Genomic DNA, 21,761 nt, shown 5'->3' with positions numbered 1-21,761 from the left:
ATTCCTACTGTGCAATCACTCCCAGGCTAACTTTCTGGAGATGCTCTCCCTCCATCTCAGCAGGGCAGAGGGTTTAGTCTTTGCTTCCTCCACAGGCACCACACCTAAAATATAAATTATATTCCAGAAGGTGGGGGATTTTGGGGATTCCCCCCCACACACCCCGTTTTAACCTTTTGCTAGGGTGTGGAAAGTGAATAATCCCAACTGCACATTCCTTACCTAACAAATTTACAGTTGGCTGCTTAATTAGGAATTTAATAAATGTGACTTAATTATCTCTTAACGAGATTGCTTTATTAATGCCCATGGCCATAGCCATTTAAGGCTCTTGATCTTGCCAGATCGCAAAAGCTAGGCTGAGTCATCACTTGAATAAACAGCTGCCAATAAAATACCTTGTGCTGCCAGACGTGGCAGATTCTATTCAATTACTAGATTCTCTTCTCAGGTTGAGCTCTGTACCTTCACAGAACACCAGCTAAAGCTTTGCTCTCAGAGGTTCCTTTTCTGCATGAGATGCAAAGTGGAGAACTGACCACTTTTGACACAGCTCACAGCAGGCAAAGTTTTAGTAGTCTTATTGGCCAGGCCATACTCCAGCTGGAGTAATTATGATTCCCTTTACTTCAGTTTTCACCAGGAACCAGTTTTCTCCACTTCTGAAGAGCTGTTGTGCAATGCTGCCACATACCTGTTGACATGACAGACTTTTGGCATCTTCTTTGGTACCTGAAGTACCTATAAAATGCTCCTTGGCCATCTAGCACTCATTACTATTAATATGAGAAGAGAAGCACATATGGAGAGCTCTCATTTCTATTCTCAAATGACTTTTTTTCAGTTGTAAGCAACTTATTAAACTTTAACCTTTTCAGGTGGAATTTTGTCCTTCTGGTTTCTACCAGAAAGTTTTGGAAAGTTTGGTTCAGCTGTTTTTTAGTTTTAGGGCAGTGAGTAGGCAGGGGAAAACACAACTGTTGCCATCATTTAAAAGTTAAAATAAATATTCTGTCACATTGTCTTGAGCAATCCCACACTTCACCAAGAAAAGAGAACTTAAAGTTGGCTCAGACATGCACTTGTTAGTTTTCCAGTGAAAGCACATCTCAAATTAGCTGAATCACATCAATGCCCACTGAGCTAACCTATCCAGAATCTGCTACTTAAAATCCAAGAACAAATCCAGAGATGAGTCTCTTCGGCTCATCACTCACCACTCAATAGCAGCAATGGTGATAGAGGTCATTGCCATTGAAAGCTAGAAAAGACATTTTGCAGAGCCTGTTCTTCAGGTCAAGGGAAGGTGGTTTAAAGGAAAGGTTGCATCCAACAACTGAAGAGAGAAAGACGGTGCTAGAGAACAGCCTATTCCTGACTTTTTTTTGTTGAATCAAGTGAAAAAGCAAGCAACATCCTCCCACCCCCAACAAGTCATGCTGTTAATTTAGTACACAGCAGACTGGCAGAAACAGCTGAATCAGTACCACAGAAGATGCAGCAACCCCTGGGGAACAAACACCTGATGAAGTAACACCTCAAACAGGGTCCATAGCTGACAGAACAGCAGCATGAAACCACAGGTTCAACACAAGATTCTTACCCAGCTAGCAGAAGGAGAGTAGATATTAGACAACGAGAAGTCCCTCTTTTTTTTCCCCCATGGCTACCCACATCCCAGACAAGGTTAGAAATAGATTTTTATGAAAATCTATGTATTTTAGGGCCTCGTACTGAGCAGAGCGTTCCTGCTCCTTTCAAAGACATACCGAGCCTTGGTCCCTTGTTCCCTCTCCTGCAATTTCAAATTCCCAGTGTTTCTTACATGCAAAACAACTGCAGCCCTGTACACATTTTCTCCCAGCCTGCCACGAAATGAAGGCATGTTTCCTGGCAGGCAGTTTGTTGCTCTTCCAAACCACCCCAAGTGGTCTGCTCAGCATTACAGCCAGCGCAGACTGCTGCAGTGCAGCACACTAAGGAAATGTCCTGGAACAGTTTTATTTGGAGCTGACATCTCTGACGGTGAGCCGATGCCTCATGGAAAGCTTCGAAGCAGAACTGACACTACCTCAGACAGCTTCTGTTTCCTTTCCCCCTTATCATGGATCCTTCTTCTTGTATAAAAAAAGCAGAAGCTGTATTGTCCAGGTTGAAGCAGGAAACAATAAACTGGAAACCAGAGGCCCACCCACTTCTCTTGACTTCACCACTCTTCTCCTCTACCTTCCTCAGTTGCCACTTCTCTGCATTCACTCTCTTTTCTACCCCAAAAGATCGTAGTCTGTACGGGTCACAAGCTCTTCAAGCCATGGGCAGTATCTCAATATATGTATGCTTCCAGCCTAATGCAATGGGAAGCATGACTAAAATATTTTAAATAATTAAATATCAGTTAATAAAAGCCATATTGTGTAGGAGAGGCTGGTCAGCTTCTCTTCTTTTTTATGCACTTGAAGGCTAAATGCTTTGTAGCACATTCCCATGTCAGCTACTCTGGAGAGTGCAACATTAAGGAAGCATCTCTTGCTTTTCTGTCCCAAGATCTAAAAATACCTCTGGCCTTTGGGTGACTGCCACAGAAGGATGGAGAATGGACCCCACCAGTAAAGTGTTCCAGAGTATGAGCAGCAAGGCTAGCTCTTGTCACTTAAATTCACTTGTCACATTTCCAGGCACCTGCACTACAGGAAACTGTCAGTGCCACTAACACAACACATTAGAAGACTACAGAGCCTAAGTGACCCTTCTGGCCCTGGCTCCAACCCCACCAAGCCAATGAGGTCATCTCCTCTGGTTTCAAGTGGCCTACATTCTCTACAGCAGCTGTATCATGACACGTGGCACAGCTTACTAGGGACATTGTCAGGCACACCTAAATCTCCTAGGCTGGCGACAATGTCAAGCACCACATCCTGGCAAATGCACCATCAGGAAGCGAGGTTCACCAGTGTGTTTGATCACTGGGATGAACAAGGTGCAGCCACTCTGCCCTCCATGCTCTCACTCATTCCACAGCCACTGCTTTGCCACCTGTCCATGCTCATGCCTCCAGCCAGTCTTATAGGCAAGAGAAGAACCTGGTGCTCTTCATCAGCCTGCCCATGCAAGGATCACTCTTCCTAAGCAGACAGACAAAGTTCGACACAAAGGATACTTGACAAAAAACTTCAAGAACCTGTCTCCTATTCCTCCTCCTGCTCTCTAATTCTGCTGTAGCTTGCTGAACACTCCCATTTTCTGCCCTTCCTTGAGTCTGGTGAATGCAACTGTGAGAGCCACAGAGCAAGAACAACTGGCCCAAAAGCAAGGACCAGCAGCCCCCTCAGCTCATTTTCAGTTCTCCTAGTCCCTCCACCAACAAGGGAAACCCCACCCTGACACCAAAGCTAGAAAATCAGCATTTCGCCCTCTCTTCTGCTGCCTGCACACACAGATCACCCAGAGAGAAGTGCCAAGGGCAGGCAGCAGCTACAGCCCCAAAGCACCAAGCCACCAACATACACACAGGGAAGAGGAAGTTGTTATCGGGCCCCAGTAACACAAAACAGCTGCTGCTTGGCTAGGGCAGCCACAGCTCACCCCTGCTCTGGGCTGAGCAGCAGCTGTGCTCAGGAAACCTTCTGTTTTAGCTTGTGGTCCAGATTCCTGGTGAATAAGGAGGCACCTCAGGAGGTCTCAATGAAATAAGCACCTTTGTCTGCCCAAGCTGTTTCAGCAAGTCAGCCTGGAGACCTCACTAGCATGGCCTGTCTCTTAAAACATCCCTTTTTCTCTAGGTTCTGCTGGATCAAATAGGTGATGCTGCAGCACATCCCCAACACATGACAGATGTAGCTAAAGTGTATTGGCCAGCTACTTTGGAAACTGGGGGCAGGGGGCGGAGGCAGTCTCAGCCCTCCAGTGACCCTCCTTGGTGCCTCAACCCCAACTCAACTTGCAGCACAGGTTGCTCCATCTGTGCCACACCATTGCCCAGCTCCACAAGTGCAATTCAAAGACAGTTGTTAAAGGCAAGTGTCTTTAAGGCAAGAGTCTCTTGTGATGTCTACATAAGCACACAATGAGAGGGACCTGTACTGGAAAAAGTCTTCAGCAAGGCTGCTATAGCTAGGGGATGAACAAAAGACAAAGTGAGGCGATTTAAAATCCACGTTTCACAGAGGTACTCCTGTCTCCTGCCTGGTGACTGTTTACCTGTCAGGAGTATGAGAACCTTCTGGAAGAACCAATGCCAGTGCTCCTGAGACCTCCTCTCTCCCATGGCACATGGATGGCCCAAGCCATAAAGTTGCACAGAAAATAATTTTCCCATTGTCAGAGGCTAAAATCATCTGTGTAAATATCATAGCAGTAAGTTAAGTTAACAATGCAGACTGCATCCCCACCCAACCCACACAGTATTGCAAGGCAGGCAATCAGCTCCTGCCCAGGTTTCAATTGAAGAGCAAACTGCAGTTAAAACTGTCCCTGTCTGCTTTTCTTTTGGGTTTAAAGTTCCTCCACAGTGCAGCTGCTTTTAGTGCAGGTTTATTATTAGTCTCATATATGTTATGACCTCCTCAACTCACTGGAATGACCAGGAAACCCACAGAGAGAGAATAAACAGATAACACATGGCAGCCCTGCAAAAGGTGCATGGTCATTTGGTAAGTGGAGTTTAGCTTTTTATTAGCAGTGTTAAAGGGGGGGTTGTGGTGTAATAAATCTCAGAATAAGGATTAGCCGCCCTGTGGCACCTTGCTGGTCATTTTTGGCAGGAAATGGCAAGACATGAAGGAATATTAAATCTCATGCTTCAGGGCTGGAGCCAAACAGATTCAGAGATGTGGAAGAGACATCTCACGCGTGCCTTTTTTTACAGCAGAGGTCTTGCATTTTTCTTTGAAAAGAGCAGTGACATCTGTGTTGGCAATGGCTGAAGTAGATATACTTCAAAGCTGTTGTGGGACGGCAGTTACTAGACTAACACATGCACACATGAACTCACACATGTTGTGGGGTGTGAAGGAGCAGCCACAGTGGGTATCCATGCACCCTACTAGGGAGATGAGGCAGTCTCACCTTGCTGCCGCAGTGTGCTCTCCCTAGTGAGAGGCATTTGGAAAGCTGAGATAGGAAAAGGACAAGGTAATGAAGCAAACCTTTACACAGTCCTGTGGCCAGAAAGTGGCTCCATGACCCTCCTACTTGGATCAGCGAAGCCCAGTATTTTTAGCTAGCAACTCAAGTCAATGGGGTAACAACATCTCTTCAGCACTAACATCAGGTACCTCAAAGAATGCTTCTGTTCTGGCTTTTAATTCCCTCTGCAGACAGTTCTGTATAAATGCCCACAGAGATGTCTTTCATCTGGCCAGCAATCATGTACACCTGGAAGCATGAAGATTAACTGCCCAGTCCAGTTAGGACTATTCTTCATGGGAATGCCTGGTCTTTCTTTTTCTTTAGCATGCACACAGTTCTCTCCACCTCATCTGATTTCTTCCATCATTCATTATCTCTTCACAGAAGAGTTCTTGGGTCATCCCATTCATCCCCAGGATTTTTCCTGTGCTACATTCGCCTGCAAAGTTTTGAACTCCTGTACGGCTGCTACTCCTTCCCTTGGGAGATCATTACACAGCCTGACAGCTCTCACTAACATTTTCCAGAATTCCCCATTGGCTAATGAAACTGCAAACATTCAAAGAAAAGGACACTCTACCAAGGCCTACGCACACTGATGGCAGAACCAAGGCTCACAGCTGGAAAAAACCACACAGGTTGTCCCAGTGCAAGCCATGTGCATCTGCTGCACATGTGGAGCCCTCCACCCCTTTCAGCCACTGCTCCCTTCCTGCTTTGGTTCACAAGCATGTGGTTTTCAACTGGTGAGATCATCTTTTCAAAAAGCTTTATGTTTGGCTACAAACAGACCCCCGGGCTGCGTGTGACCCAGGAGAGGCACGGAGACCATGTTAATGAGGCTCCCTATTTCCTTCAAAATGGGATGCTCACTGCATGTCACAAACTGCTGGGGGACGAGATTGCTCTCTTCTGCAGAAACATCTCTCTACTTCTCCTTGTAGACTGAAGTAGAAAGGAAAGTGCAAAACTTTCGACAGAAATTCCCAAAGCAGTTCTGGACCCCAGGAACCTGCCTGACCCTCTGTGAGATGCTGGGGGCTTCAACCCCAGCGGGGGGTCGGGCCTTGAGGAAAGCTCCAGTGAAAACTGACCCACTCCAAGGTGCCATTTCCAGGGAAGCTCATTTTTTTCTGAAGATCTTTAGCCCAATACTAAGCACAGTCTAAACAGTGAAGACATGTAGGAATATGTAAAAATCAATAAATCAGCAAAAAAAAAAAAAATTGCCTTCAACTCTTACAACATCCTTGCAATACACTTTGACCCAGCAAATAGAAGAATGAGATAGAAGACCTGTCTTTTATTCTACAGATCAGACAGCCTTTCTGCCTGGAACCTGTAGACATTGGTTTGCAGCACACAGCACTGCTGCTGCTTTCTCACTGTTGGGAATATTCACCAGGAGGCACACAGGAGGAATCAGTTTAGAGCCATCTTCTACCAGCAACAGGTCCCCACAACTGAGCTGGCCAGAAGCACTTTCATCCAGAGCACGTGTCTCTTCCATTTACCCTGCGCACCTTGAACAGCTGTATTAGAGCATACCTACATAACAGGACATTAATCAGAACTAGGTAAAGCATCAGCAAGGATTTCAGCAGATTGCCAACAGTACTGCCCTGTGCACCGATATCAGCAAAACTTCTCTGAGCAAACTCTCTTTTCTGGCACTTTATAGGCTCATATCCTTGCTGACAGCACCTGGATCACACAAGGTACCACACCAAACCATTACTGCCTGATGCCATGAAGGTGCAGGACCAGCTGGCAGCCACTGTGCACCTCCCCATTCCCCTACTGTGATAAAAGGTGCCTCGGTTTCCAAAGAGCATGTGGAACTTCTGCCCCGTCGTACAACTTAAAGTTAATCATTATTCAGCTGCCGACTTCAGCTTAGCTTGCATTGACCAAGGATGAGCAAAGTTGCTCAGCAACATGTCTACAGCAGTGGAGAGCACATGTAAGAAATTGCAACATAACTCTGGGATTTTATGTCCCTGTTTAGATACTTTTGAAAGTTCTCACCTTCTAATCTGCAGCAGTGGCTGAAAACTCAAGACCTTAGAGCAGAGTTTATGATGAATATAATGCTAGGATTTGGTTAAATCTTGATTTTATTTTTTCTTTAAACGAGTCATGAATAGTTACTTCTAAATGTGAGCAATTTCAAGATGAATAAATCCCTCCTCCTTTCTTCTCCATTCCTTCATAAGAGTTATGCAGAAGGATTTAACAGTGTTTACACTCACAGACTTGGGCTCTACAATTTCATCCGCATGCAGTAAAGAACAGGAACCACTTGCATAAGTCCATGACCCTCAAACCAGTGTAACTGGTTTCACCTGTACCAGCTTGAAGGGGTTAAAATATTTAGCCACTTTTCATGAAGACAAGTTATTTTTTTGCTTTTTCAAACAGATTGTACAATCCCGTCCAAACGGCTTCAGTATTTTTAATTGGGACCAGCAGGATCTTGGGCAAGTTCTGCGTGCTAGCAAAGGACCTCTCCTTCAAACATACTTCATAATTCAAACGTAACTCCAGCCAAGGCACAAGCTGAACATCACTCAGGGCTAACCAGGAAGCCCTAGATCAGGCAGAGACTCTTTTTTTTTCCCAGACCCTTTGGGGTTTCCCTGACAGGAGGAGGCCGAACAGGCAAACTCCAGAAGAGCTGCCCCGCAGCACAACCTGCTGGTATCTCTCAGCCAAGGCAGGACTGCTCTAAATACATTATCCAGCCTAACAGCAGCACAGAAACACAAGGTCCAAGGACATGAAACGACAAAGAAGTTGACCCAAAAAGCTGCAGAACAAAGACCAGCTTTGTCCACAATAACTTGCTATCCTGCAAAAAGTCAAAGCAGAGTCCTAACCCTTGGCTACTTCTAGTAGATAGGAATCATTACAGCTGTAGGCTTTGCTATTGTTTAGCCTGGTTTCTTCTAGAAAAACACAAACTTACAAGACCATACTTTGTGCAAGATGAAAGCATTTGCTTTTGAGCCCATGGGCCAACTTCAGCCAAGTGCAACAAAGGTTTCATGAGACTTAGAGGCCATGGAAAGGAGACAGCTATTGTTGCCCTGGTCAGGGGAGATGCTGCAATATGAACTTACCTTTATAGCATACCAGAGAACCCACAGCGGAAAAAGCCCTTAGAAATGCTTCAGTAGGGCAGGGCTCACGTTTCCTTTTTTTTGATGCCAGAAATTAGGAACCACCAGACAAATCCAGAGAAACCAACTCCATGACACCTCTGTTTCCAGAGCTCCCTGTGTGTTATTCTGACTACATGCATTAGCTGTTTTAAAGGCCATGCTTAAGAGTTCTGCATATGCTCCGGTATTCTCTGGACACCACATAGCATATTGCAACCTCATGTGTGCAGTCAAAAAGTTCTTCATTCCTATTATTCCTTTAAATGTTTTAATATTCCATTATTTCTTTTCTTTTTCGGCTGTCTAGAACAACATACTTCTAAAACAGACAATTAAATAAGAGGGAGGTAGCATTTAGTATTAATGTAATCTAAATTTAATTCCAGGATATTCCTGTGTTTTATTGAGGAGGCCATGCAACAGGTTGAAACCCCATGTGCGTCAGATATGCTAGGCTTCATAGCAGCAGAATGTTGTTTTTGGCAGTCCCTTTGCAGATGTCTTCTAGATAACTTGGTAGGACCCTGTCTATTGTTATAGTGGTAATTCTGCAAGCAAACTTTCAAAGGTGTTGCATTTCCTTGTCTAACATACTCGCTATTAAGTATTGCAACACTACACCATGAAATGCAATAGATTTGCCACCATTTGCAGCCTCAAAAGCAAAATAAGCAAAGCTGTTCTAGGAGGCTGGCTTTAGCCCAAACAGAAACAATAGGTTGTAAGTAGAAACAGCAAACTGAATGTTTGGTGCTGGTGGTCTCCAAAACAAAAAGAGCCAAAAGGGAGAAATCCTAATTACTTCAAACTTGCATATCAAGCCACCACTACAGAAGAGGCCTTTAGAGGACTGCATGTGCAACCCACCTTCCACAGTCCTACTGCTCTCCTCCTTCAACGCTCATGAGTAGCTAGATGCAAAACAGAACCAGAAAAGCTGCCAAATCTTTACAATTGGGTTTCAATGTACAAGTGAGAAAACACACTTTGACTTTCAGATGCCAGGGTCCAGCACAATATTTTTATTTTTTAATGCCTAAACTGAGCTAGCACAAGACAAAACCATTGGGATACTTGACATTTCTCCAGCTGGCAGTGCACTTTGAGCACCATTGTGATAGGACAAAGGGTAATGGTTTTAAACTAAAAGAGGGTAGATCCAGACTAGATATAAGGAAGAAATTTTTTATGATGTGGGTGGTGAAACACTGGAAGAGCTTGCACAGAGAGGTGGTAGATGCCCCATCCCTGGAAACATTCAAGGTCAGGTTGGACGGGGCTCTGAGCAACCTGCTCTAGTTGAAGATGTTCCTGCTCATTGCAGGGGGGATGGACTAATGACCTTTGAAAGGTCTCTTCTGACTCAAACCATTCTATGACCCTATGGTAAGCATGAAGATCTCTACCTTGTATGCAGAAATGCACTGAGGCAAGACTCGCTGTAGTGCTCAGCCTTACACTAAAAAGCTCAGTTTCTGCTGAGAAAGTAATTCACAGCTGGAAGTGCAATAACTCAGATAAGAACAAAAAAGACAGGCTGTACTAGTATCTGAAGAGGAGACCTGGATGTAACCATGCCAGGGCTGTGGGAACTGCAACATGCTTCTGATGACTACTCACCTTCCTGTAAGAACCTGTTAAGAAGCCACAAAGATTTTTATGGTGATGGTTTCTTTTACCCATGATGTAGTTGTATTATTTTCACTGTGTCCATGAGAAACTCCTTAAGACTCTTGTAAATAGAGTTGTAACCCAATTCCAACTCTTGTAATTATATCATACCCACTTAAATTATCCCCAAAGGATTTTATTTGTTTTTAATAAACCAATCTTAGAAAGTATCTGCTTTTAGAAAAGAAAACTCTGAAAGAGTTTTGTTTAAGTAATACCCCCTTCCTCCTACCTCCAATAAATCAGTACAGGAGTCTAATATCTCTTCAAAGAAGGGAATAAAAACTGGTGCAACTTCACAAGCATTGGTTTGTGAATTTCACTCACAGAATCTGGTATCCAATTTCAGGTCTATGAAGAGATCCACAGAGACCATAAGAAACAAGGCCACAGCTAGCTGTGCAGTTAATCAAAAAATCTCCCCATTTCCAGGATATGTAATTACAAGTCTGATGATCACAGTTTGCCTTTGTGGAAATGGCTCAGGCAATTTAAAATAAATAAATACTGCAGAGCACTAGCAGAACAGCTACAACCTTGACCCTTTATGCAGGAAAGCACTGCCTACAGACAGGAATTCACTTACATAAGCAGGTATAAACTACAAAGAGCACTATTGCCTGCATTCATCCTATCAAAATGTAAGCATTTATCTGGATGCCAAATGAGAAAAAGAAGTGAGCTGAATCTGAGGTAACACCCATGTCCTTACCTGGGAGACAGCAGGGAGTAGAGGAGACAGCTCTTATCTTAGTATCTGGAGTAGAGCTCAAAGACCACATGCTTAGGTGTATAGTTAGTGACGCACCTGCTTAAGTCATGCAATTAAGGTGAAACCAGAGATCCCTATGTAAAGATAAGTCTCTGGCCTTAGTGACTGTAGAGCAGCATCTGTCTGACATCTGCTATCAGCTCAGAACAGTTGCACTAAGAGGCGAACAGTCCCAAGCATCTAAATGTGGTGCAACGCCCCAGCTATGCTGGGCAATGTTCCCAGCATCGTGTTGCATAGATACTGCACATGCACAGCTCCTGGAAGATGGCAGAAATCAGGGTTTAGTTTCCTTCTGCTGAGGTGAAGCCAATTAAAAATAACCTTAAAATACAATTAGTCCCTCAAGCTTTTTTTCCCCCCAAGAAATATTGATGCGAATTTTGTGGCTTACATTTCAAGCCTTATGAGGAGGGAGACTCCCAAAACCACACTATCGTTTTAGCCTGAGATATGCTCTACTGGCATGCAGATGCGGTCCATGTGAAAGCACTGCAAAATACAACCTGATGCCGACAACCACGTCATCTTACTTCCAAAGCAATCTCTTTCCTTTCCTCAACATACTTGCTGAAATTTTGTCCTCCAGATTTGTATTGGGCAAGATTAAGAAAACTACCCCCCACCCATTTCTTTCAAACAACCCCTTGCCTCTGCTGCTTGTGGTATTTGCAGCTGTTTTCATAGCACTTTCAGCTTGATGATTGTACAAGAAGTCTACAAAGTAACCTCTTTCTAAACAGCCAAAGAATTTGGATAAATAACCAAATGAAAACCCAAAAGCTCAAATTCTGAGGTTTGCCTATTATCAGCCTCAAGATTACATGCAATCAGGATTAAAGAGGAGTCAACTAATTTGAAGTGAGAGACAAGCTATCAGTCTGGTTAAAAAAAATACAATGCACCTTAATCCAGTATTTTGCTATTGGTATGCATGTGCCATTCAAATAAGATGCATTAATCACTGAAGAACACCTGCCAAAAATCAAGTGTTTTCTACTCACTCTCTCAACTGCAGATCTTCGGAGGTGAGCTGCAACTGCATGTGCAATAAGGTTTCCAAATTACTAGCAACTCTAAGCTGATCCTAAACGTGAAACAAAGACCAAAACAGGGCCTGATGCTCTATGCGTAGAGGATAATAAGCAGTGAATGGGTCTGCATACCTGGAAGACTGGCAGCATACTGCTCTGAAATTACAGAAGCAGCATCCTGGAAGATGATCATAATTTTCTGTGACATGTCCATAGTTCCAGTGAGGTCTTCAAAGCCCCCATACTTGGAATACTGAAGTAGAACTAATTTGCTTAAGCCCCAGAAGCCCACTTGCCTGCTTCCAAACTGGCAGGGACAGGAATGAAAACAGAAATGCAACAATATATGCCTTTCCAGGGCCCCATTTATTAAGTGAATACAAAAATAAGATCATCTAAGTGCAGAGGCACAGTAATCTGCTCCATAGTGAAAAGATACCTTGGGTTTGCAGTAAACAGAGTTTACAATGCCTTGTAAACAGACCTCTTTACAAGCAAGAAGCATACTGAAACATTACACACATCGGATTAAAGGTTCCATATTGCAGCAATACTCCATACTTCTCATCTGGCAATTTCAGAGCACTTGGCAAAAGGTGAGAGCATTCTTTGCTCTGTTCTCAGAGAAGCACATGTGAAACAAATGAAACACAAAGAACTTGCACTGTAAACAGTTGAAAAAGCGCCACAGCATTTTCTGAGAATGATGGCTTACCCATCATTGTTAGGTTAGTTTTGCATTGAAAAATAAAGGCCAAAGCTACTGTACATTATGGAAGTTTTTTAAATGACTTTTTTTTTTTTTTTACAACAACCTGTTGCACGATTGATTAAAAAAAAAATTTCTTTTCTTAATACAGTACATGGCATTTCTCCTCAATTGCACCAGAAGTAAATTTGGAAGCACTTTCAGTTTGTCTTATAGGCAAATAGGAAAGAAAAACAAGTCAGGCAGATTTTCAATCTCCTTTCCATCTCTTTGCCCACTGTTTTATCCCCTGTCTTTTACATCTCTGAGTCCACATACATTCCATTGATCAGATAATCCACTTGTGTGTAATCCTTCTTCTTGTAGCTCTCATAGGCCTGCATAAGGAAAAGAACTATAACAGTTACGAAAAAAAATGTACCAAGTAAGAGCACTGCAAGAAGTGAACTTTTATCCACTAAGTACCGAGTCAGGGGCTCGGCAGCAATGAGAAGATACTCATTGTCCATGTCCCGAGATTCTGCAAGGCCTGAAGCTGATGTTTTGGGTACATCTGCTGGAGCCATGGCTGTTGAAATAATGTGAGGTGTTGACTTTATTCCATGCCCGGTCACAGTTTCTGCTGTAGAGGCAGTAGTTAAAACTGTGGCACCTCTTGTAGAGCCCAGAAGAGAAGTTGATTTACTCAAGGATGTTGTGGCTGTACTTGCTTCTGACTCTAGAGATAGCAATGTAATGGCAGGCAGTGGATTTGCAGAGCGTGAACTCTCCAAAGGGGTGAGTGCCATGGCATGAGTGGAAGCAGTGGAAGATGTTCCTGCATGCTGCAGGATGAGGGTGGTTAATGTGTTTGGGGGAGCTCCAACAGTGGTGGAGCTACTAGAGTGGGAAGTGCTGGTGGTGGCTGGGTTAAACGGCTCTATTTGAGGCATTTGAGTACCTGCTTCAGAAATGACAGTGAGGGGAGCAGAAGAAGTGTGGGACAATAATGAGACAGAGCTACTATTTCCTGATTTTTTGGTGGTGGTCACGAGCTTGGTGACATAGCTGGAAGTGGAAGCAGGGATGATACCAGAAGTGGGAGAAGAAGCATTGGATGACATGGCTTCAGCAATGAGATCAGAACCTTCAGGGGCGTTTGAGGCTTTGGCAGTTGTTTCATAAACTGTAGTGAGGACAGTTGCATTTGTAACGTTCATTGTTATGGCTATGGCAGTGGTGGTGGTCACTGTGGTGGTAGCATTGCTTGCAATTACTGTTCTTGCATTTGTTATCACATCTTCACTCTTAACCCCAAGCAAATGCCTCGAGTGAATCTTGCGAGTTCGAACAGTTGAGGAAAACAGGTTTTCCACGTTGTGTTGGTCAACCCATGCATTCACCATCCTCTCCTTTTTCTGTGGATAGCTTTGGTGGTGAAACAGGACTGTTTCCCTTTTCCCACTGACAATTTCTTCAAAAAGACAAAACCAATGAGTTTCATAAGAACAAAACTCTCATGCTCAAACCTGACCTCATACCCCCAGCATGCAAAGCAGAACACATATTCTGCAGTACATGTAGTAAAACTGGAATAAATCAGTCCTAAAGTCAGCAAGAACAGGAAAACTCAGACCCCTGCCTCTATTGCACATAACCCATTTGGGGTTTTTTTTGTTGGGTTTTTTTGTTGTTGGTGGTGGTTTTTGCTGGCATTTTCCCAACCAGGGAATTAATTCCACAAAAAGGTGGGTAATGAAGTACAGAGCTGCAACGTAGAAGCACATTGTCAACAGGACCTGAGAAGAAGACTCATGCTTTTGAAGTTACAGAGTATCAACAAAGCCTTCATGCTTAGATTCATAATTTTCACCTCTCAAAACTGAGTGGAAACTTCCACTTACACCTTCATAATTCAGGAGAATTTCCTTCACAACTAGTGATCTTGATTTATAGTCAAAAAAATCCCATCTGCTTATCAAAGCTCTGGTTGCTACGTTGCAGAGAAGCCTTTGCCAACTGAAAAGAACCATGAAGAAGCTTTCTTTTTTTTTTAAACTTCGGTACAGCGAACGCTTGAAACACACTTTAGAAGATTGATTCCCCAATTACCAACAAGCTCTGCTTGGTTATTGTGTCACTTAATTAAAATTGAAGACCCTGGACACCTGAAAGTCACCATGAGCAATTGCTGCTAAGGCTGCTCTGATTATAGAAGCAGCCTGCTGCCTCTGGCACAAAATCCTGGCAATCTCAGAAAAAACAATGCCAAGACATTTTCCTTTCTCTTAAAAAATATAAATACATCTGTTATGCCCTTATTTTCCAAAGGACAGCACGTGGAGTGCAAATGGCTTGAATGAACAATGTCTTCAGCATGGAGACAAACTTACTCAGTAATAGTTACAAAAATTACTCACAGATACGTCATGCACATGTAAGTGCCAGCGCCCTTACCAGGCTAGTGAAACAGTGTTTCCAGTGTACCGACTTTACCTACAGAATCATTGTGCAGGCACTTCACAACCCATCTCCCTCAGCTGAAAGCCAGTCACGGTCTAAACGTAGGCATTTAAAGCAAAAGGACCAGGATCCTAGATTTAGCAGGAGCCTGAAAGCATGGTGTTACCTGCAAGCAGATCTTTGATGTCTTGTTCGCTGGCATTCTGGCACACACTAAGCTGGTGACACTGCAAGAGGACGCAGCGATTCTGGTAGGGCACAGACCAATTACAGTGATGGTTACCTGAAAAAAGCAGAGAAAATGGGTCACTACACACAGCATACTGAACACACTGCTTCATGGCTATAATTAAAGTATTAAAAAGAACACTGATAGCTGTAAGGTCTGGCCTTACAAGATCCTGACTCAGTCTTAGTGAAAATAATTGGAAAGCCAATAAAATCAATATAGCAGCTGCAGCCTACCTACCTGCTTGTCTTCTGGTACCAGCATCTCCTAACAGCAGCAATTCACTCACCTAGACAGTGACAAAGAGAGTGCACTACAGTCTGGACCCGTCTAAATGCTAGTATTCATATAGATGTGTTAATGAGGAAAAAAGAAGTGAGCTGAAACTAAGAAGACACCCATCTCATGACTCATGGAAGACAGCTCTCATCTCAGTTCTTGGAGTTCCACAGAAATTTACTCTTCATTCCGTGAACAATGATACCATCAGTCACAGGAACCATCACAGAAATTGTCTTTTAGTAAGTCAAATCCCAACACAAGCTAAATAAACTCAACACAGCAGAAGCTCTCTCCTGGCATCCCTTAGAACTCACTAACTTCCTTCTGGGCATGTTTACGTACATATAACCAAGCTTTGAAGGAAGGAATGAACTTCCTCTCACCTCTCTCTGAGGAGGCATCTCAGTTTTGGGCTCCCCAGCATACAAGTGCAGTATTCACATACTGGAGTGAGTCTAAACGGAGGCTACTAGATGTCTGAGGGGCTGAAGCAGATGACTTACAGGAAATCCCAGCTCAAACATGAAGGGAAAAATTTTTTTTGTGGTTTCCACCACAAGGGCACTCAAGCACTGGGCTAGGGGCTAGAGAGGTGGTACAATCCCCATCACTTCTGGAACAGCCAGATCTAAGTCGGGTTTGGACCACAGACCTTCAAAACGTCCCTTCCTGCCTAAATTATGCTATGATTTTATGTAATATCACAGTAGCACGCAATTAATTTCTGGGATACATGCTGTAATAAAAAAACCCAGAAGATAACACAGTGCTCAGTCTGGGATGAAGCAGATATGTGCCCATCTTATCTTACCTCCCAACACATCTGACCACCCATCCACGGATTAAAGAGAACTTAAGTGTATGGTAGGAGAAATTATTTTCTGTGTTTTGTTAGAAGTGTGAGAAAGGTCAAAGAACATGCCTATGTGGTACAAATGGCTATATTTAAAGCTCTTATCTACAAAGAGTTACACTCACGGAGGATTAAGGCTATGGGAAGCTTGAACTTTTCATTAAAAAAAAATTATGTTACCGCAGATATTAAAAGGGCTTGTGGAAAATTTATGATCTTGAAGAAAACCCTGTACTAACAACTGCAGTCTATTTTGACAGGCCTAAAGAAACTAGCAAAGATGCAATTTTCCTGACTTTGATAAAACGTTAAGAAAGTGACTAAATTCAAAGCCTTTAAAAAACAGTACTTAAAAAGCAATGTAATGAAAAAGCTTCAACAGTCACACAGAGCAGGACATACAGCAGCAGCCCTTCAGGAAATTAAAATTCACTCCTCAGAAATTAAAGCATGTTTGGATGTGTCCTGATTCCCAATACCACCTCTAATGAGATGATGGGGTCAGCATGGTTAAAGGACCTGGTTTCTGCTGCCATCAGGATGGTATCCAGGTGCTCATGACTTCCCTGATGCTCCCCAGGACAACCAGATACCTCTGTTGAGCTGGACTGACTAGTACTCCCTTTGATGCAACTCCAGCTGATGAGTCCGCTGCCAGACAGGTGCCACCCAGTGGCACCTTTTTGCTCACTTCCAATTAGGAGACAGAAAAAAAAAAAAAAAAAAAAGAAAAAAAGTGGAAGGACAACAAAAGGTCTTCAGAGCTACCCTGAAAGGAAACCATGTGAGCAGACAGCAAGGTCTTGCACTACCAAACCAGTTTATTTCATTTTTAAGCCTGCTGTTTAATGGAAAGAAATCACAGATGCCCAAAGGCAAGCAGAAGCCAGGTAAGCAGATGTATTGTGAAAGTAGGGAGCAGGAACATTTGCTCTTGCAGCCATGTCATATTTTCCCTTTATTTTCCCCAGAGCATGTAAGATAGCCCAGAGTATGGGTAAGTAGCTCTATTCTCAGAGCAAGACTGCTACTGCTCAGATGGCCAAGATGTTCCCCTCCAGCCCTGGACTGGCCACCGTAGAAGAAACTTGGGAGAGCTCTGAATATGGCTGGGGATGCAAAGGAAAGAGCATGAGCTTATCTTACCTCCCAACACAGGTTCACTGTGCTCACCAGGCACCTGGGAATCCTGGATTGCCAGATCTTTGCCAAGATGGACACTTTCTCCTTCATGTATATCACTTACCCTAGCAGCATCTGAAGACTCGAACCCATTGCATTAGACAACATACAGACTTTAGAGTTTCTACCCATGCTGTCAGCCCTAGAGAGTTTTTCTGCTTTTATTAACATGTAATTGAAGTGTCAAACTGTCACATTATATTGGTACAATCATTTTGTGGTATGTTAGTTTGCTAACTATGTACCCTGACATCTGTGGATATTCAAAGGCAATACTGGAATACCTAGACCAGCAACCGTTCCCTTTTCTGCAGGGCACACCTGAGATGTGAATGTACAGGCAAAAGTGGTTCTTTTTGTCATAGTTCCACTACTTCTCTAAGTTAATGATGTTATATCAGCAAGGATATAAATTACGTTTACAGAAGAGAGCCTAACCAGCTAGGAATGTTGTTTTTCCACTTCTCCAAGCAATGTAGCTATGAAGACATCTTCCCATACAACCTTGGCCTGCAACTTAACACTGTAATACTTGAAAAAAAATACAAAAAACCAACCACTGCTCCTTTACTGACAGTTACATAGATGTGACTATTCTGACATCTAAGCCTCAGGCCTCATGTCTGTAATGAAAGAAAGCACAAAAATAAATATACTTGGGGAAGATGGGAATGAAGAACGGGGCTAGTAAAGTCTGATCTTAAAATCTAAAGCTAATCATTAAAAAAAAAAAAAGACATTTCAGGTCCTTCTCTGGAGATAATCTGTCTGCACATGGCTATCTACTTATGTCAAGAGTTCGTATCTTTGCCATCTCCTTTGGCACCAAGTAGTGCAACAGACTGGCCATCAAGTAACAAATTGGAATTAAATTGCTTCATTGGGTTTAATACAGAATGTAAAACCTGAAAAGGTTTATGCTTTTGGGTTTAGTTTTGCATAGTTTCTTGAAGGTGGAATGGGTCACCTAATTCTAATGGCTCAACCCCCTCTGCCCAACAAAGCTAACACTCAACTGGAGTTGCTCTATACAAAACACATCAGGCGAGAACAAGGTGAAGGGTATAAACAAAAGTGGTTGAAGTCAGCAACAGGGTGAAGCATGCATTCAGACCATCTCCTAGCCCTGATCACAGACTAACTAGATTCCTTATGTCCCTCCTCTGGAAAAGGCAGCTGTTAACACCTTTTCTACCCTTATCAGGGTATCAGGAGGTTAAGATAACATGTGCACAGTGTTTAGAGATTCTCAAGCGGAACGGACAAACATGCTACAGACCCTAAGTATCAGTACGGTCAGTATGAATGTGTCATCTCTCTAGGGTTTACCACCTTAAAAAGCAGAAGCTGAAGTTTTCACAGCTCTTGTGCCTGGGAAACAAACCCAGTTATATTTTACCTCCTAAATAAAACAGTTTATAAAGGTGCTTATTTTCCACTATGAAGGCATGTCTCGTGTTTAAAATAAAAGTTTGAAACCACTGGGCATTAAGAAAAGGAATCTTTATGATGTTCCTATCAATCTGATTGTCAGACATTTCTCAACCTGAGTCAAGGTCTCATCTTCACCACAGCATTACCAGTTGTTTGTAGCCTGTGGCTACATGTGGGTAGATAAGATAGGGTCCTTCGTAAGGACAACTCTGAAAGACGCATTTAGATGTTTAACACTTTTTAAAGACATCTCAGAGATAGAGAGCAGAAGGATCTCATCTCCCCAGACTTGTTTAACCCTGTGCTTGGTTGCAGGATACAACTGGTTTCTTCTAAGGCAGAAAAAACACACATAAATACCAGTGAACAAAGACTAGTCATTCCAGTGCAGCTGTGTACAACAAGCACTGTTCACTTGCAAACATCTGGCAGCATGGAATAATCATTCTTCAAATCAAGCGACCTAACACCATTTGCATGCTACCGGTGCACACAAAGCACACATGCATGCTGTTTCTTACGGAAGCTAGAAGGGCCCTGGGAAATGGTTGTTCTGGATTCAATTTAACCAAAGTTGTCAGAAGTTATTTAGCACCACAGGCGTGCACAGAGAAGCCATAACTGTAAATGCTTGTAAACAACTGGAACTAAAAGAGATAGTTATAAGGGGAGCAGAAGAGACCTTTAGGGAACAGAAAATCCAGCTAAGAGACAAGAACCTCACCTGAAGCACCTGGGCTTTGACAAGCCTGCCTGCACCGCTTTTCAGTTGTAAGCCTGTTTATTCGCACTACATGGACTCCTCTCCCTTTCAGGACAGAAAACCTGTGTTCACATATACAGAAAGAAATCATCAGGAAGAATACAATGGCAGTCCACATCTTCAGGTTGGCTTTGCAGGAAGGCTTCTCTTCCCAGGAGCAATTCTTTCTTATAATTCTTTCTTACATCACTTTCAGATCCACTGCAATATACCTATTTAAAAAAAAAAAAAAAGAAAAAGAAAAAAGAAAATTGTCAATTTATATCAAGAGAGTGTTCTACTAAATACACTCCTATGAGTGGGAATGAAAAAAAAACAAACATACAAAAGGCAGGCAAGTATCATTACACACAACATACAGGCAATGACACAGACACAGGAAGAGACCACTCCCAAATTCAGAGAGGCTCTTTTTTGCAAAGGGTACTTTGCTGTTCTTTCCTCAGGCACCAAATGGAGAACAGCTCAAGTCAAAAGCCATGTGTACAAAGCCAAACTCAAAGTCCACAGGTGTACAGCAGCATGGAAATGACACCTTTTGTCTCACTCTGGGACCCTTAATGTTGTTCCCAGACTCAGCAGAAGGGTTTGCAGCAGCTTGAGCACACTTATACTATGACGAACCGTAGTCCTGGCCCTGCCTTTACCTGTTACTGAAGAAGAATCACACCCACAGTAAGCCTTCATCTCCCCACATTAAACAATAAATAAGCATTATCAATGCACACATGAGACTCTGTACCAATGGATGGGGCTCTCATCCCTGAAGTCACTGGAGCAGCTCCCACTGACTTCAGAGCAGATCATCAGCTTCTACCTGGATTTAGCCTCTTGTTTCCAAAACTTTTTAAAGCTTTATAGGAGCTTCCAAACAGTTCAGCCTGAACCAGACCAATTGTAAGTCTCTTCCCTAAGTAGTTTTTAAGGGCAACCCTTTTCTTCATCACTGAGGCAAGCTTTTTAGTATAAATAGCATAGTAAAAACCATCCAACAGTCATCAGCATAAGACCCTGATTTAGCCACCCATGCAAGAAGTTTCGCCCTGAGCTCTCAACTCCAGTCCCAACCACACTCATGAATTTAAGCTTCTGAATAGCAGCCTTTTTTTCCCACCAAGAAAGCCCAAGATAATGTTTATTAGCTTTGACTCACAGGTTGCAACATTTTGATGCTTTGTAGCACGAAACTTTTGTTTCCAAATTTTCCTCCTTACTCTATGTCCTAAAGCCCTGAACAGGGTAACAGATCTTTAGCCTGAAAACCACCCTGCCTGAAAAAGGGTGAAATATAAACAGCTACCCAAAGCTTTGCAGAGGACGCACAACATACATATCCACATTGGACTATCAAAGAGTCAAAGATGGGGACAGAACTTGATATCAAATGTAATGCCTCAAATTCAGCATCCCTAGTCACCCTACAAGTTCCTTAAGGAACTCAAAGCCTCTTTCCTGCCTTTTTATCTATTCTAGTAAAAAGAATTACTTTGTCTGTTGAAAATAGATGGAGCATTTCTACATCTTCTGCTCTCCCAGACAGCAGGGGAGCCCAAAAGCAACCAGACTGTAGGGTACTTCCAGGGCTGACCATTGCTCATGCACTCATCTGCAGCTTTATCCCTGGAGCAAGCATGCACATATCATGCTCATTTTGTGCAAGCGAGTTTCTCACTGCAGCCAAAAGTTCAAGCCTGGGTCATCCCACCTGGCAGCTGGAAATATTTCCAAGTCTGACCTGACAATAAAAGTCTTGGCAGGGAAAGGCAGCTCACCAGCCCCATCTACTCTTGCATACCAGAGACTGCACCTGGTGTCCAGCCAGCACCAGCTTCACTGGGGTCTCTCTCCCATTTCGTGCTGTGCCTGCACAGCACAAACTCTTTGCTCATTCCTTCTCATCACTTGCTCTTCCAAGTGCACATTAGTGGGAGTTGAAAGAATCAATGCAGGAGAGGAGATGATCTGTGCACAACTGCAGCCCCTGCAACACAGTACACAGGCATTGGCTGCTTAGGAAAGCAGCCCCATCTTTGGCAAGGAATTGGTAATATGAATTTGTGTCATTCAGCCAAAACAACTTCAATACTTTTCCCACTGTT

The 21,761-nt window shown here is 43.2% G+C and overlaps 1 protein-coding gene across 1 annotated transcript; it reads right to left on the bottom strand.

The window, feature by feature from the left end:
* Nucleotides 1-12,773: 12,773 nt before the first annotated feature.
* Nucleotides 12,774-19,780, bottom strand: LOC104619392 (chromosome unknown open reading frame, human C11orf24). The gene is made up of 3 exons (XM_010285264.1): nt 19,624-19,780; nt 15,086-15,202; nt 12,774-13,930 (listed from the first exon to the last, which is right to left on the bottom strand). Exons 1-3 carry the CDS (start codon nt 19,778-19,780, stop codon nt 12,774-12,776), a joined length of 1,431 nt encoding a protein of 476 aa, XP_010283566.1.
* Nucleotides 19,781-21,761: the final 1,981 nt, after the last annotated feature.

The sequence above is a fragment of the Phaethon lepturus genome, unplaced genomic scaffold (assembly GCF_000687285.1).
Source record: "Phaethon lepturus isolate BGI_N335 unplaced genomic scaffold, ASM68728v1 scaffold634, whole genome shotgun sequence".
Classification (NCBI taxonomy): domain Eukaryota; kingdom Metazoa; phylum Chordata; class Aves; order Phaethontiformes; family Phaethontidae; genus Phaethon; species Phaethon lepturus.
The sequence above is the reverse complement of the archived record's forward strand: the minus strand, read 5'-3'. Positions and strand labels throughout refer to the sequence as shown.

Excerpts from the sequence above, each read along its gene's own strand:
- LOC104619392 (XM_010285264.1), bottom strand. The coding sequence starts at position 19,780 with ATGTGGACTGCCATTGTATTCTTCCTGATGATTTCTTTCTGTATATGT. Across the intron at positions 15,203-19,623 it reads TCAAAGCCCAGGTGCTTCAG|GTAACCATCACTGTAATTGG; the intron begins GTGAGGTTCTTG and ends TGCTTTTTTCAG. Across the intron at positions 13,931-15,085 it reads CATCAAAGATCTGCTTGCAG|AAATTGTCAGTGGGAAAAGG; the intron begins GTAACACCATGC and ends GTCTTTTTGAAG.